The 16,815-nt window shown below is 57.3% G+C and overlaps 1 protein-coding gene across 3 annotated transcripts; it reads right to left on the bottom strand.

Moving 5' to 3' along the window:
- Window positions 1-2,019: 2,019 nt before the first annotated feature.
- Window positions 2,020-13,691, bottom strand: CALY (calcyon neuron specific vesicular protein). 3 transcript variants are annotated; one of them, XM_033208481.1, is made up of 7 exons: window positions 13,438-13,691; window positions 11,557-12,654; window positions 5,739-5,893; window positions 4,795-4,908; window positions 3,778-3,891; window positions 2,396-2,715; window positions 2,020-2,163 (listed from the first exon to the last, which is right to left on the bottom strand). In XM_033208481.1, the coding sequence occupies exons 3-6, from the start codon at window positions 5,871-5,873 to the stop codon at window positions 2,425-2,427; spliced, it is 654 nt and encodes a 217-aa protein (XP_033064372.1). In that variant the 5' UTR covers window positions 5,874-5,893; window positions 11,557-12,654; window positions 13,438-13,691; the 3' UTR covers window positions 2,020-2,163; window positions 2,396-2,424. The 3 variants fall into 3 exon arrangements, with proteins under 3 accessions (XP_033064372.1, XP_033064371.1, XP_033064373.1); XM_033208480.1 differs by lacking the exon at window positions 11,557-12,654 and having other exon boundaries at window positions 13,438-13,685; XM_033208482.1 differs by lacking the exons at window positions 11,557-12,654; window positions 13,438-13,691 and adding an exon at window positions 7,454-8,570.
- Between the last annotated feature and the right edge of the window lie 3,124 nt (window positions 13,692-16,815).

The raw sequence follows: 16,815 nt of genomic DNA, 5'->3' as shown, positions 1-16,815 counted from the left end.
TCTCGTCTCCACACGCGGGGAGAACACCCGCTAAGCCCCGTAGGGCTGTACCCTACAGTGATCCACCCACGTTGGCCTCCCACAGTGCTGGGATTATAGGTGCGAGCCATTGCTCGCGCCTAGCTGAGAATTGATTGTTATAGTCTGGCATGGCCAGGTGCAATGGCTCACACCTGTAATCCCAGCACTTTGGGAGGCCAAGGCAGGTGGATCACGAGGTCAGGAGTTCGAGACCATCCTGGCTAACACAGTGAAACCCCATCTCTACTAAAAATACAAAAAAATTAGCCAGGTATGGTGGCGGGCGCCTGTAGTCCCAGCTACTCGGGAGGCTGAGGCAGGAGAATAGTGTGAACCCAGGAGGCAGAGCTTGCAGTGAATGGAGATCACGCTACTGCACTCCAGCCTGGGTGACAGAGCAAGACTCTGTCTCAAAAAATAAAATAAAATAAAAAATAATAATAAAATACAGGGGAAAAGCTGTATTTTAATTCAAACATCAGCCATGCAGAGACTCCCTGCCCTCATATATCCCAGCTGAGGCCCCAGGCCCCCAGCCCCCAGCCCTCCTCTCTTGCAGGCCATTAGGGCCAACTCAGTTCTGCGTGTGCCTGTTCAATGCCCTTAGAAGCCCAGCAGTAAAGGGTGTGGTGTGCATGGCCCTGCCTTCTCTGACCCCACCTGGCTGGCCTCCAGTTCACCACGGCTTCCCTGGCAGGCCCAGTTCACAGGCTTCCTGGGCACTGCCCACTGTTCCAAAGCAGGCCAGTCCCACTGAGCTGGGAAACTGCCTAGACCCCCACCTTGCCAGCAGGCCTGGGAGCCAATGGTGGGGGTCTTCCATCCACTCTTGGTCTGAGCATCCGGCCCTGTGTTCACAACCAGGACTCCAGTGACTATCCAGTCCCCTAGCCCAGTGCCCAGGAACAGGTTAGATCCACTGGCGCTGGCTCTGGCAGCTCCCTTGATGCCGTAGAGGCTGCCATGGGCTGTTCTCCAAGTCACTGGGCTCCATGCTGAGATCAAGGCGGGGCTTCCCAAGGGGATCCCACCTGTACGTGAGGCCCCCACCCTCCACCAGGCAGTGCAGGAAATGCCGGCCCCTCCTGCCTGAAGCTGCTTCCAGTGGCTCCCGGGACCGCCTAGGCTCTGTTGCTGTCTCTCAGCCACAAGCCCTTAGTCCCAAGGCCCGAACTCCCCTCCCACCAGGTGGGGTGTGTGGGCCCCAGGCGAAAGGGATCCGAGGAGGACAGGTGTTTGGGTGGGCGGCGCTGCAGAGCTGCAGCTGGTTGGGGTGGTGCAGGCGGTGGGTGAGATCTGCCAAAGTCCATTCCCTGTAGTGTTCAGTGCCGGGAGTTGGCTGGGGCTGAGGTGGGGATGCTGGGGCTGGGGTGGGGATGCTGCGGGGGGACTCACGGCAGCTCTAGGCTCCCCTGGCCCTTCAGCCTTACCATCTTTCATCCGGCTCCAGGGACACGGGAGACCCCAGGAGCCAGAGCTCACCCCTCCTCAGGCGCCACTCCCCACTCAGACGCCCCCATTCACTTCTTTCTTCACTTGGTCATTTATGACTGTGGGCCGCACATCTAGGAGACAGAAGCTGCTCATGGGTGCCGCCCAGAACCAGGGGTCAGTGGAGAGGCAGACACTCCTGTCAGAGGGGGGACGCCCGGGACCCAGGCCCAGCACCAGGTAGATGGTGGGGGTGGAACCAGCAGGACAAGGGACTGGGCAGCGGTTAGGGATGGACCCGAGGCTCCCCTGGGTGGGCCGGAGCCCCGCCATTAAGGCATATCCCGGTGGGGCTTGGACAAGGCCGGGACCACGCAGCGCGAGGATGTGCGTGCTCCGCCTGGGCGCTCCACAGCTTCCCGGGAGCTGCCCCCACGGAATCTCTCCTGGGTCCTTCGGGGGTCCCTGGGGGGAGCACAATGCCGGCCTCACTCACAGCTGGCGGGGTGGGGGGCGGGAGAAAGGCCAGCCGGGCAGAGGACGCGCAGGAGAGATGGAAGACTCTGGTGAACGTGAAATCTTTACTTAGAGAAAAGCGACAGAGTCAGAGACCCACTGGGGCGGGGCTGCAGCGAGGGCGCCTGGGGGCGAGACACGAACACGGGGAAGAGCATCGGGCGACGCGCTGGTCACAGGAGCTGGCGGGAGACGCTGCGGAGACAGAGCCCGAGGGTTGAGAGCGGCGACGCGGCCGGGCGCTCCCCACGGACACCGCGCCCCACGGCGGGCTCGGATTCACACCCCCCACTCCCGAGGTTCTGGCAGGCCGGGTCGGAGAGAAGAGGAAGGGACGGGTGGCGGGGGTCTCTGGCTCAGAAGCGGTGTCAGGAGGCCAGGAAGAGACCTGGGCAGAGCCGGCCGGGGCCCCGCGGCGCGCACCTACCCCGGACCGGGCTGCGGGGCCGGGGACCATCACTGCACGGGCGGGGGCGCCGCGCTCCCGGCCGCCTTCCGCGCCGCCTCCTTCTCCGCCTTGGCCGACGGCTTGCCGGGGGGTTCGGTGGCCGCCGCCGCCCCAGCCTGGGTGGGCCCCTTGCGCTCCTCCTTGGCGGCGCGGTAGCCGTCCCCCCAGGCCGCCGGCGTCTCTGTGCCGTGCTTGCGGCTCAGCGGGTAGGCCCCGATGGCCGCCAGGATGCTGCGGTGGCGCTCGGGGTCCATCTCCGTGTAGTACATCTCCAGGGTCAGCGGCGTGCAGATCTTGTGCTGCGGGAAGGGCTGGGTCAGGGCCGGCGGGCTGAGCCCTCCTGTGCGCCCCGGTCCCGGGCCCTCCCGCTTCTGCGGTTGGGGGCACTGCGGACAGTTTGTAACGGAGCCATGGTTTCAGGACACCGAAGGTCAGCCTCCGGTTCAGAACTCAGGGCCCTGGCGGGGGGGGGCGGGGGGAGGGAGGGCACGGAGCCAGGAGGTCGCGGGTTGTAAGGGGAGGGGGCCAACCAGGGAGAGGGGCGCAGACACCAGTGGACCTGCTTAGCCCAGCAAGGCCTTTGCGAGCGCGCTCCAGAACGTAAACCATGGAGTTAAGGAGAAAAGGAGATTTTACTTCTGATAAATAAAAGGCTTTCTAAAAACACACTAAATGCTATAACTATTATTGGCAAAGAGATTAAAAAAAAAGGATGGAAGAAAACATTTGCCAAATACGTAGGGAGCATTAATATCATGTTATATAAAAATAAAACTTCACACAAATCACTCAGGAGGACAGATGACCCCTGGGAGACGGCTGGATGGCGACCTTTTCTGCCTCATCTTTTACTTATTATTATTATTTTTTTTGAGACAGAGTCTGGCTGTGTCGCCCAGGCTGGAGTGCAGTGGCCGGACCTCAGCTCACTGCAAGCTCCGCCTCCCGGGTTTACGCCATTCTCCTGCCTCAGCCTCCCGAGTAGCTGGGACTACAGGCGCCCGCCACCTCGCCCGGCTAGTTTTTTGTATTTTTTAGTAGAGACGGGGTTTCACCGTGTTAGCCAGGATGGTCTCGATCTCCTGACCTCGTGATCCGCCCGTCTCGGCCTCCCAAAGTGCTGGGACTACAGGCTTGAGCCACCGCGCCTGGACTTACTTATTTTTTAAATTACAAGAAGAGAAGCCCATCACTAACACATCTTTTCTTTTAAATTTTCAAAAGATAGAATTTCATGTTTTAGAGAAGGAACAGGAACATGGCTTTGGAGACCACGTTCCCCCAGCACAGTAGACACCCCTGCCACCCTATGGGAGGAGGGGCAGCTCCACTGCCCCCCACCAGAGCCCTGGCCCCCTTACCCGCAGCAGGAAGCCGTCGGGGCAGGTGAACTGATCGTACCAGATGGCCTTGTACATGATCAACACGCAGCCCAGCAGTGCCATGGCGAAGGCGATCATCCGCGCGGTGGGCAGCTGGCAGGAGGGCAGAGAGGGGCTCAGCCACGCCAGGCGGGGGTCGCCTTTGTGGGGAGCCCCTCAGGGGCTGGGGCTGGCACAGGACCATCCCCGCCCTCCAGTCTTGATACCCCACCCCTGCCCTGGGCAGCCAGTGGCTTTTCCGACTTTTCCGAGGGTCAAGTGTACAGGCATCACCCCTGGGGGCCGGGCCTTGCTGGCAGCCCCTCCACTGGGGTTCTGGAGACATCTGCCACCAGGTAAAGTGATGTGGCCTTTGACCCCGGTGGGTCTTGCAGGAATTTGCAGCTTCCCTTCGGTGTGGGCTCCACAGGGGATGGGGGCCACAGCCTCAGGTGAGTCGGAGGCTGCATTCACCAGGCCTCCCAGGGGACTGCCCACGGTGGGTGCGGTAACATGAGCTGCAGACTGGAACGTGAAGCCAGGGGCGGGGAGCCCTAGCAGATCTTAATACTGGAGAATGGAAAGCTTTGGAAATAGTCCACTAAAAATGACTAAAGCTATCTTAATAACGCTGAGAGATTTAAACAAGAGGATGAGAGAAGATATTTGCCAGATATACTGTAGAAAGTATTACATAGAAAGCCCGTAAGTCACTGAAGATGAGACAATGATGCTCTGGGCAAACAGGCAAGCAGTACTGGCCAGCGCTTCCCAGGAAGAGAAACATTTCAGGAGCACCACCGTTTGGTCAGTCCGCACCTGCAGCCTTGCGAGGGGGCCTGATGACTGCAGGGCAGTTGGAGGCCAGCTCTGGGCGGGATGACTCACTGCCACCCTCTCCTCCCAGACAGCAAGGGGACTCCAGCCTGGCCTGGCCTGAGCCCAGGCACCCCCAGCTGCCTTCCACCTTCTCCCCCTGCCCTGAGCCCCCACAGTGGGTGGGGTGAGTGTGGTTACCCTGCGCCCTTCCTCTGGGTGGCTGCAGTTCAGCCTCTGGCCCTCCAGGTCAGGGAACTTCTTCTGCTGGTCTGGGGAGGACAGCTGGTATTCTGTCTGCGTCTTGATGACCACCTGTGAAAAGAGATGGCCATGGCCTCAGTGGGCAGCTGGCAGGGACCCAAGAGAGCCCTGAACTGAGAGGGGAAGGAGCCAGGCTCAGCTTCGTGGCAGTGGAGTTGACCCTGACCATCTCCCAGGACCGTCTGGTGAACGGCAGGGCTCCAGCAGCCACAAAGTTAGGCCAAAGGAAGGTGGACACTGAAAGTCTGCTGGGCACATGGCAGCCCTGGGCTTGGCCTGGTTGCTGACGGAGCCCCTCGCTTTGCCTGCTGCCTTCAATTCAGGGTGCTGGAGAATTGCCCTTGGCCAGCAGGGGTGGTCCTCCTGTCCCGGGTCCCCAGCATAGATGTTGCCCCCACCTCCAGCAGGGAAACTCGGGGTGCCCTTCATGCTGCACAACTCCCTAGCAGGTCAAACTGGGCTGGGCTAGAACTGAGCTCTTTGCTTCTCCCCAGTTTCTGCTATAAGCACCCCCAGTGGTCACTTGCCCAAGGACCTCCATATCTCAGGCTCAACCCAGGACAGGGCCATGCCCCGAGGGGAAGGGTGGGAAGCGTTGCCTGCTGGGTGCCCTGTGGACAGCATGTGGGCAGGCTGCTGTCTAGGAGGCAGTGTGTGAATTCTTGGTTACCCGTCGGCCAGTTTGCCCAGCTCTGGCATACGGGGGAGCTGACCAGGAGGTCACATAGAGTGCCCATGGCCAACTGGGGTTTTGGTCCCCATGGTCCTTCTGCTTGCTCTACTGCACCTGGGAAGAGGCCACATCTAGACAAACCTCACCCCACACCCCTTTGTTCCCAGGGAAGCCTGAGAAGAGACCCCACGCTGGCCCAGGCCCTCACCTGGTCAGGGAGCGGCGGCTGGAGCTGGCTGACGTCCAAGGGGCTGATCAGAGGCACACTGTCCATGGCAGCCCCATCCTGGTCCCCAGGGTCTTTACCTGGCTTCCCAGAGAAGCTGCAGCCCAGCTTCACCATGGTGGATGGCAGTGCTTGTCCTGTCTAGAGACAAACAGGGTCACTGCCCACAGGCTGCCCCCTGGACACCCACGCCAGCTGGCTCTAAAGCCAGAGGACCCTGAGCTGGTCCTAATGCTCCTCACACCAGAGCCAGGGACAGGCTGTAAGTGGTCAGGCAAGCCTCCTTGGGCAAACCGGTCAAATCCAGCCAGATGCTGGGTACTGTACCTTCTTGACCCCTACAGCCCCTCTGGACCCCACAGCACTGCAGGGGAGAGCACCCCAACCAGTGACTGTCCATGAAGCCGGGGGAGTCTTCCACCAGCGGCTGCTCTAGACAACCTCCTCTTTTTTCTTCTTCTTCCTTCCTCCTTCCTCCTTCCTCCTCCTCCTCCTTCCTCCTTCCTCCTTCCTCCTCCTCCTCCTCCTCCTCCTCCTCCTCCTCCTCCTCCTTCTTTCTTCTCCTTCTCCTTCTTCTCCTTCTTCTTCTTTTTGAGATAGGATCTTGTTTTGTGGCCCAGGTGGGAGTGCAGTGGTGTGATCTTGGCTCACTGCAGCCTCTGCCTCCTGGGCTTAAGGAATCCTACCATCTCAGCCTCCCGAGTACCTGGGACCACAGGCGCAAACCACCACGCCTGGCTAATTTTTACATGTTTTGTAGAGGCGGGGTTTCGCCAGGTTGCCCAGGCTGGTCTCAAGCGATCTGCTTGCCTCAGCCTCCTACAGTGCTGGGATTACAGGAATGAGCCACCGCGCCTGACTCTAGACAACCTCCTAAAGCCGACAATCCCGGACATCAGTCTGGAGAGTTGGGTGCCAGACTCAGCACATCAAAATGCTGGAGATCCAGCTAAATTTGAATTTCAGATAAGCAACGAGCCCATTTTTAATATAAGAACATCCCTCGCAATAAACGGCATGGGACGTGCTTATCCTGAAGTCAGTCCTCGTTCTGTCCGGCGACTCTGCCCGAGACGCAGGAAGTGAGACAGAGCGGCCACAAGAGGGCACCCGCGAGTCAGCCCAGCTGCGAGCCCGGCGCTAAAGGCCGCGGAGAGTCGGGCCCCTGCGGAGCTGAACGCCACAACAGGGCCCCACTAACCCCGGAGAGGCCGAGGGTGCTCGGCTTCGCCTTCAGGCGGACCTCCTAGAGAAAAGGAATGTAGCGGATGACCTCCGAGCTGATGGATGGAAAAAGCAGAAAAACAAAATGTATTCAATCAATCAAAGGAAAAAAAGAAAGGTCCTCTGTGCAGTAGAAACGGAACCTGCGGCCCGGTGCGATGGTGGCGCCTGGGGTCCCAGCTACTCGGGAGGCTGAGGCGGGAGAATCGCCTGAACCCGGGAGGCGGAGGATGCAATGAGCAGAGATCGTGACACTGCACTCCAGCGTGAGTGACAGAATGAGACCCGCCTCAAAAAAAAAAAAAAAAAAAAAAAGAAGAAGAAACAAAGAAAGAAAGAGAATCTGCCATTGCAACCTTCTCACAAAGAACTCCAAGCGCAGACAGCATCACCACAGCATTCTACCAACCATTTACAGGGAAAGTAATGCAAACGTCCACAAAACTCTTTCAGAAAGACAAGGGAGCACTCACCAGCTCCTGCGGCCAACGTAGCCTCAGTCCCCTAACCCAGCAAGGACAGCATCGGAGAGGAGCTCACAGGCCAGCCCCCTCCACACGCGCACACCACTGCGAAGCCCCAAAACTCAAGCAGGGTGAGTCCAGCGAATACAACAAGGTAACATATGACAGGTTGGGTGTATTCTGGAAATGAAGTTTGGCTTAACATTTGGCAAGCAATCGTATTTTTCACCGTATTAACAGAACAATGAAAAAGCGTATCTAATTAATTGCTAGAGGAGTAGAAGTAACTCGGTAAGACTCAGGGCTCATTTACTATTCCTCGGACCCATTAGCGCACTAAGGCAGGAGGTGAGTGCTGTAACCCAGTAACAGTGAACCACAAAATCCCCACAGCAAACTTCACTGAATGTGAATCCTGAAAGCGCCTTGATCTGAGGTTCTACAAGTTACGGCGCTAAAGGTCTCAGCCAATGCTGTAGGGTAGGACAAAGAAATGAGCTCTAGTGCCAGGCAAGAATAAATAATACTCTGATTATTCACCCATGAAACACTTTCTGTGTTTCGAAACCCCAGAAGAATCTATAGACTAATCATAAGGATCAAAAAGTGAGTTTGGCAAGGCTGTTGGATTTAAGGTATTCAGAAATCAGTTACATTCCTATATGTGAGTGGCAAAAATAAATAAATACATAATTTATTGAAGTACTCAATTTAAATAATATCAAAACTATCAAATCCTCAAGAATAGGTGTAAAAAGAGCTGAGGAACAGGGATAGGGCAGGGCCTCCACATGGAAACCAGGGAACATTGTCGACAGAGACCAAGAAAAGCTAAATCCCCCAAGTAAAGGGGGAAGGCTGTGTCTATGGATTTGGGGAGTTTCCATGTTTAAACAAATTACCCACCCCCCAATCTATAGATGCAGTAAATCTTAATCAAAATCCCAACAGTTTTTTAAATGAACTTGACAAGCACTGTCATTTTACATGGAAGGCAGAGGGGCAGGAACACACCAAGCATCTTGGAAAATAACATGGGCTGCCAGGCGTGGTGGCTCACGCCTGTAATCCCAGCATTTTGGGAGGCAGAGGTGGGTGGATCACAAGATCAGGAGTTTGAGACCAACCTGGCCAACATAGTGAAACCCCGTCTTGACTAAAAATACAAAAATTAGCCAGGCGTGGTGGCACACACCTATAATCCCAGCTAGTTGAGAGGCTGAGGCAGGAGAATCGCTTGAACCTGGCAGGCAGAGGTTGCAGTGAGCTGAGATTGTGCCACTGCACTCCAGCCTGGGCAACAAGAGCAAAACTCCATCAAAAAACAAACAAACAAACAAACAAACAAAAAAACATGGAGGAGGTCTCATCTGCCAGGGTCTGGCTTGTTGCACAGCACTGGAAATGGAGTGGTGTGGGGCTACTGTGTGGTGGAAGAAGTCCCACATGACACACTTTGCACACACAGACCCTGATTTGCAGTGTGGCTGCCTCTCAGTAAACCTCTGTCCACATCAAAAGCAGTGAGCCTGATCCCTACCTCACATTACACAGAGAAGTCTACTCCAGGTGGATAAACCTGAATTGGAAAAGCAAAACAATGAAGCACCTCAAATTTAATATAGGAGAAGATTTTTCTGATCTCAGGGAGGGAAAGATTTTTTCATTAGGACAAGTGGTACTAACCACAAAAGAAAATATTGATAAAATGACTTCATTAAAACTATGAACTTCTGCTTACCAAAACAGCCTTCAGAAAATGGTAGCAGAAACCAATACTGGGAGAAGACAGTTGCAACCCGCAAATGATGAGGGTACATTGTGGGCTGAACGATGTTCCCTCAAAAATACATTCAAATCTCAGGATCTGTGTGAGGGGTGCCTTTGAATGGGACCTTATTTGAAAATAGGGTATTTGCAGATGTAATCAAGCTAAAATAAATTCGTCCTGAATCAGGGTGGGCCTTGATCCAAAACTAGTATCCTTATAACAGGGAAATTAAGTGTAGAAGAGTGCTATGTGTAGACGGAGGAGGGACTGGAATGATGCAGCTGAAACCTAAGGATTGCTTGGGCCACCAGAAGCTGGAGGAAGCGAGGAAGAAGCTCCCCTAGAGGCTTTGGAGGGAGCATGGCCCCGCGAACACCTTCATTTTGGACTTCTTGACTTTAGAACTGTGAAAGAACTTATTTTAAGCCACCTGCTTGTAATTTGTGACAGCAGCGCTGGGACGTCCAGTTAACTGCCAGAGCCAGCAGTGACCACTCTTTCTCGCCCGTCAGTGGCCAGGCTCCGCTGCGAGTTCCAGGTGTGGGAAGGCGCCACGGGAACAGGAGCAGGGGACTCGCGGTCACAGAGCTTCTGCCCAGCTGCTGCCACTCAAGTACAGATAATGCGGAGGCATCTGCGTGGAGAAGAATCTGAGGGTGGACGGAGCTGAGGGTGGAATGATTGCAAGGTGGAAGGATCTGAAGGGGAAGGATGAAGGACTGCGCAGATGAGGGGAACGATCCAAGGGGTGAGGGATCCAAGGGCAGAGGGATCCAATGGAGGAGGATTGCGCGGGTGGGGGTGGGGTGGAGCGGAGGGAGTCGAGGGTGGAAGAATCTGAGATGGGAAGGACCCCAACGGGGTGGGGGAGGGATCCGAGGGCGTAAGGCTCCGACGCTGGGGGAAGGATCCGAGGGGGGAAGGATCCGAGGGTGGAAGGATCTGAGGCGGGAAGACTCAAACTGGCGGAAGGATTCAAGTGGGTTAGGATCCCAGGTGGGAAGGATCGGAGAGCGGAAGTACCTGAGAGGGAAGGTTCTGAAGGGAGAAAACTCTGAGGGGGAAAGATCTGAGAGTGGAAGGCTGTGAGGCGGGAAGGCTCTGTGGGCAGAAGGATCTGAACGGGGAAGGATCTGAGGGGGAAAGGACCTGGGGGGGGGGGAATCTGAGGGCGGAATGATCCGTGAGTGGAAAGTTCTGAGCGGGGAAGGATATGAAGGGGAAGGACCTGAGGGGGAAGGATCTGAGGGTGGAAGGATCTGAGGGGGAATGATTGAGGGGGAAGGACGTGAGAGCAAAAAGGTTAGAAGGTGGCAACTTTCGCCTGGGAAAAATGTGAAGGTGGAAGGATTTGATGGGGAAGCATCTGATAAGCAAGAACCTGAGGGCGGAATGATCTGAGTGGAAGGCTCTCAGGCGGGAAAGATATGAAGGGGAAGGATCTGAGGGGGAAAGACCTGAGGGTGAAAGAATCTGAGAGGTGTGGAAAGACCTGAGAGGGAAGGATCTGAAAGCGGAATGATCAGAGTACGGGAGGATCTGAGGCGGAAAGGCTCTGAAGGAGAAAGCTCTGAAGGATCTGACGGGGAAGGGCATGAGGGGGGAGGGGCACGAGGGGGAAGGATCTGAGGGGGGAAGGATCTGAGGGGGGAAGGATCTGAGGGGGGAAGAATCTGAAGGGGGAAGAATCTGAAGGGGAAGGATCTGAAGGGGGAAGAATCTGAAGGGGAAGGATCTGAAGGGGAAGGATCTGAGCGGGGAAGGATCTGAGCGGGGAAGGATCTGAGGGGGGAAGGACCTGAGGGGGGAAGGACCTGAGCGGGGAAGGACCTGAGCGGGGAAGGACCTGAGCGGGGAAGGACCTGAGGGGGGAAGGATCTGAGGGGGGAAGGACCTGAGGGGGGAAGGATCTGAGGGGGAAAGAATCTGAAGGGGAAGGATCTGAAGAGGGAAGGATCTGAGCGGGGAAGGATCTGAGGGGGGAAGGACCTGAGGGTAAAAGATATGAGGGGGGAAGGATCTGAAGGGGAAGTATCGGAGGCGAAAGGATTTGGAGGTGGCAGATTTTGCGTGTGGAAAGAACTGAGGGGAAGGACCAGAGGGGGAAAGGATCTGCGTGGGCGGCAGTGAGGCTGAAAAGCGAGGGCTGGATAGGAGATGGGGGAGGCCACTCTGAGCCGGAAGGAGCTGGGCGAGGGGAGACAGGGTCCCCAGTCCTGGACCTGACCACGCGCTCTGGGGCCCTAACCAGTGCCCCTTGTTGCTGTGCGTTCATCACAGGCGACCCGTGCCCGGCCGGGCTTTTCCAGAAGAGGCCGTGCAGTGCCCCCCGAACACCCACCCCGGGCTGGAGACTCTGCCTGAGGTGGGTCCCCACGTGGCCCAGGCAGGGGCAATGGGCACTCCGCGGACGAGGTTTCACGGTGCAGCCAGAGTCCCTGTGTGTGCAGGTGGAGACGGACGAGGCCCTACGGGGCTTAAATACAGGAGAGATCCATGGAAGCGGAGTTGGAGCAGCGGAGGGCCAAGAGTCCGGGGAATGAAGTGGTTGTGGGGCGAGGGCGGCGCGCGCCGGGGCTTGAGGTGGAGCTTGGCCCGCGGGGGTGGGGGTACCACCGAGGGGGAGGGGTCAGGGGTCTCCCCGGAGCGGACTCCCAGAGCAAGCCCAGCCTCTGTACAGATGAGAGAGGGGGGCGGAGAAGGGGGCGCAGTCACGGCCCGCAGCGCCATAGGGTAGAGCCATGCCCCGGGGGGCCGGCGCCAGGGGTCAGGACCCCGCCAGGAGGAGCTGCGCTTCTGGGGTCTCCTTCGTGCCAAACTTCAACTCCAACTCCTCGGACGGCCAATTTACGTCATCGCGGGTTTGCATGGCAATGGAGACAGGCCCGAGAAGCGTCTTCAGGAAGAAAAAGCCGTTGGGGGCCCACTGGAGCCTCGCTTCTGGTTCCAGGCCCAGCGCCCCAGGCGGAATGCGGGGTTGGAAGCGGGGACTGGCCTGTGTGTGGGGTCCAACCCTCCCGCCCCACACACCAGACCGTCCCTTTGCACTGCTGCATCATGGGGGCCTCCTCCCACGGAAGGCACGCGGCTCGTGGAACTAGGGGGCCGCCTCTGCTCCTCCTCCCGGCCCCTCCCTGCACCTGCGCTGTCGCGGCATCTTCTGCGGGTCCCCTGCGCCCCACCCGCCGCGTTCTGGCAGGGAGGCAGTGCCCGGCTCCTGTCTCTGGGGCAGGGGGAGGCGTGGGATGCTGACGGCAGATGGGTGGGGGCGCGGGGGAGCGAGGCCGTGCGGATGGACAGATGGATGGCGGGGGCGGGGGTGCAGGCTCTCAGTCGAAAGTCCATGGAAGCTCGGCTGGAGGTCACGTCCCAGACTCGCTTTCGCATGCGTCCCCCAACCTGGAATACTGCGTCACGCTGGGGGGTGCGCGCAGGTGGGCTTGTGTGGGCCGGGCAAAAGAGCGTGTGACTGCGGATCCCTGAGGGTCCCGCCCCTCCCCCGCGGGCGCCACTGCAGCCTCCAGCCCCTGGCGCTGCCGGCGGCCGTGGCTGCCCGGCTGATTTAAAGGCAGCTGCACGGCGGAGCCCGCGCAGCCCCGCGGAGGGGAGTGGGCGCGCAGCTGCTTCCGCTTCCAGTCCAGCCACCTGTGGCCCCGCACCCGAGCCTGTTGCAGGTGGTTCCGGAGCCGCGCCCCTCCCGGCCTTCTGGCCGCCTCCTGCCTATCACGCAGACGCCCCCATCAAGACCACCCACCACCCCGCACCCCCGAGCCGGCAGCCGCTCCTCGGTGCTCTGGTCCGACGCCCCTTCTGCCGCCCGCCCCCCAGCCCCCCCGCAGACAGAGCTGGGCAGAAGCTGGAACTGGCACCCCCTGCCCACCTCGGAGACACCCTGAACTGCAGGCTGCGACCCTCGTGCCGGGGCCCCGGCGTCACGGGAGGCCTGGAGACCACTGCCTCGGGTCCGCGGGGTCGGCCTGGCCTGGGACAACCAGAGGAGGCCCGCGGGAGGGGGTCGGCCGTGCAGCGCGCCCTGCACACTCCCATCCGCACACGCGCCTCGCACACACGCACACTCACACCCTCATCCGCACGCGCGCCACGCACAAGCGCACTTGCGAGCACACGCACCTCGCACACTGCCGTACACGCGCCTCGCACCCCCGCACCCACTCGGGCCCCCCGCCCCCACTCTGCAAGGAGAAATGTGGAAATAGCTCACAGGCGGCTCCACTGGCAGCTGCTGCAGGACGCGGTCGGGAAGGACGACGGTGCGGATGTGAATGCGGAGGATGCGGTTCCAGACGCTTCGCAGCCGGGCGGGGCGGGGGCAGAAGCGGCGAGACCGAGGCTGCGGTCGCCATGGAAACGCGGCTGGAGGCGGGGCCTGGGCTCTGGCCCTGCACCCCCTACTCCACCCACCGCACCTGCTAGGGAGCCGCGCATGCGCCCCTCGGACCCTGCCCGGGCCTCACCACACACCCCACACACATACCTGACACACCCCCAGAAACCACACCTCAAACACCAGAACCATCCACACACCTCACACTCATCCCACACACCTCACAGACACACCCCACACTCTCACCAGACACATCTGACACACACACACCTGACAAACACCTCAAACACCAGACACATCCAAACACACACCCCAGGCACACACACCCCACACACCTGACACACCCCCAGAATCACACACTTCAAACACCAAACACACACTTCACACATACCTGACACACACCTGACACACCCCAGATGCACACCCCACACCTGACACACACACACCTCACACCCCCCCAGAAGCATACACCTGACACCTCACACCCAACACACACCTGATACCCCAGACACATTTGACACACCCCCCACACACCTGACACACACACCCCAGAAACACACACCTCAAACACCAGATACACCCAAACACACACCTCACACACACACCTGACACCCCGCAGAAACACACACGTCAAACATCAGACATCCACACACTTCACACCTGACACACACCTGACACCCCCAGAAACACACCTCAAACACCAGACACATCCAAACACACACTTCACACACACACCCCCGACACATCCACACCAGACACACCCACACACTTGTCACACACACCCCCCACACACACCTGACACCCTCCCCTGAAACACACCCCTCAAACACCAAATACATCTAAACACACACCTCACACACACCCCAGACACCTCACACACACACCTGACACCCCAGAAACAACTCACACACCAGACACACTCAAACACAGACCTCACATATATCACACACACACCTGATACCCCAGAAACACACACCTTAAACAGCAGACACAGCCAAACACATGCCCCACACACACCTGATGCCCACATGACACATACCCCAAAAACACCAGACACACCCAAACACACTCACCTCACACATACCCTTGACACACACACCACACACCTGACATACACACACCTGACCCACACTCCAGACGCACACCTGGCACACACCCCAGAAATACACACCTCACACACCAGACATATCCAAACACACACCTCACACACACCCCACACACCCCTCAGACACACCAGGCACACACCATACACACATCACACACACATCTGAAACACATTCCCAACTCACACCTCACACATGCCCTTGACACATACAGTTCACACACACCAGACACACCCAAACACACACACCTCATACACCCCAGACACACCTCACATACCCACACACCTGACACCAGTCACACAGGAAACACACGTTTCACACACACCACACACCCAAACACACACCACACACACCCCTTAGACACGCCAGACGCACCAGACATACGCACATCACATATGCATCTCACACACACCTGAAACACCCCAGACACACCCACACACCTGACACCTCACACACACCCTTCACACATACATTTCACACATATGAGACGCACCAATACACACCCCAGACACACCCACACACCTGACACCTCACACACCCTTCACACATACATTTCACACATATGAGACGCACCAATACACACCCCAGACACACCCACACACCTGACACCTCACACACACCCTTCACACATACATTTCACACATACGAGACGCACCAATACACACCCCAGACACACCCACACACCTGACAGTAGACACTCCAGAAGCACATACTGTGGGGGAAAGGAAGAGAGATCAGACTGTTACTGTGTCTGTGGAGAAAAGGAAGACATCATAAACTCCATTTTGAGCTCTAGTAAGAAAAATTGTTCTGCTTTGAGATGCTGTTAACCTGTAACTTCAGCCCCAGCCCTGTGCTCACAGAAACATGTTGCTGTATTTAATCAAGGTTTAAGGGATTTAGGGCTGTGCGGGATGTGCCTTGTTAACAGTATGTTTGCAGGCAGTGTGCTTGGTAACAGTCATCGCCATTCTCCATTCTCTATTAACCAGGGACATGATGCACTGAGGAAAACCACAGGGACCTCTGCTCAAGAAAGCCTGGATATTGTCCAAGGTTTCCCCTCACTGAGACAGCCTGAAATATGGCCTCGTTGGAAGGGAAATACCTTACTGTCCCCCAGCCCAACACCTGTAAAGGGTCTGTGCTGAGGAGGATTAGTAAAAGAGGAAGTCCTCTTTGTGGTTGAGATAAGAGGAAGGCCTCTGTTTCCTGCATGTCCCTGGGAATGGAATGTCTCGGTGTAAGGCTGACCATTCATTTTATTCTGAGACAGCAGAAAACTGCCCTATGGCTGGAGTTGAGATGCTGACAGTGATACTGCTCTGTTACTGTTTGCTATACTGAGATGTTTGGGTAAAGAGAAACATAAATCTAGCCCATGTGCACATCCAGGCACAGTACCTTTCCTTGAACTTATTTATGACGCAGATTCCTTTGCTCCATGTTTTCCTGCTGACCTTCTCCCCACCATCACCCTGTTCTGCTGCTGCACTCCCCTTGCTGAGATAGTGAAAATAGTAATCAATAAATACTGAGGGAACTCAGAGACCAGCGCCGGTGCAGGCCCTCTGTATGCTGAGTGCCGGTCCCCTGGGCCCACTGTTCTTTCTCTATACTTTGTGTCTTATTTATTTTCTCAGTCTCTTGTGTCCACCTGACGAGAAATACGAGGGGCAGGCCCCCTTCACATACAACTCACACACACCACACCCATACACACCCCACACACCCCTCAGACACATGCACCTCACACACACCATACACACATCATACATCTCACACACACCTGAAACACACCCCGGACACACACACTTTACACACACCCCCAGACACATCCCCACACATCTGACACGTGCCAGACACACACCCCAGAAACACCACACACACCTGAACACACACACCTCACGTCACACACACCTCACACATACCCCTCCTCACACACACCTCACTCACACATACACCTAACACACCTCAGAAACACACCTGACACATACATCCTGAGGAAGGAGACCACTACTTCTCCTGCTGCCCCCACCCCTCGCCTAGTTTATAAGACAGGAGAGGCCGGGCGCGGTGGCTCAAGCCTGTAATCCCAGCACTTTGGGAGGCCGAGACGGGCGGATCACGAGGTCAGGAGATCGAGACCATC

The sequence above is a fragment of the Trachypithecus francoisi genome, unplaced genomic scaffold, assembly GCF_009764315.1.
Source record: "Trachypithecus francoisi isolate TF-2019V2 unplaced genomic scaffold, Tfra_2.0 Lachesis_group9, whole genome shotgun sequence".
Taxonomy (NCBI): domain Eukaryota; kingdom Metazoa; phylum Chordata; class Mammalia; order Primates; family Cercopithecidae; genus Trachypithecus; species Trachypithecus francoisi.
Note: the sequence above shows the minus strand (reverse complement) of the source record. Positions and strands in the feature narration are given on the sequence as shown.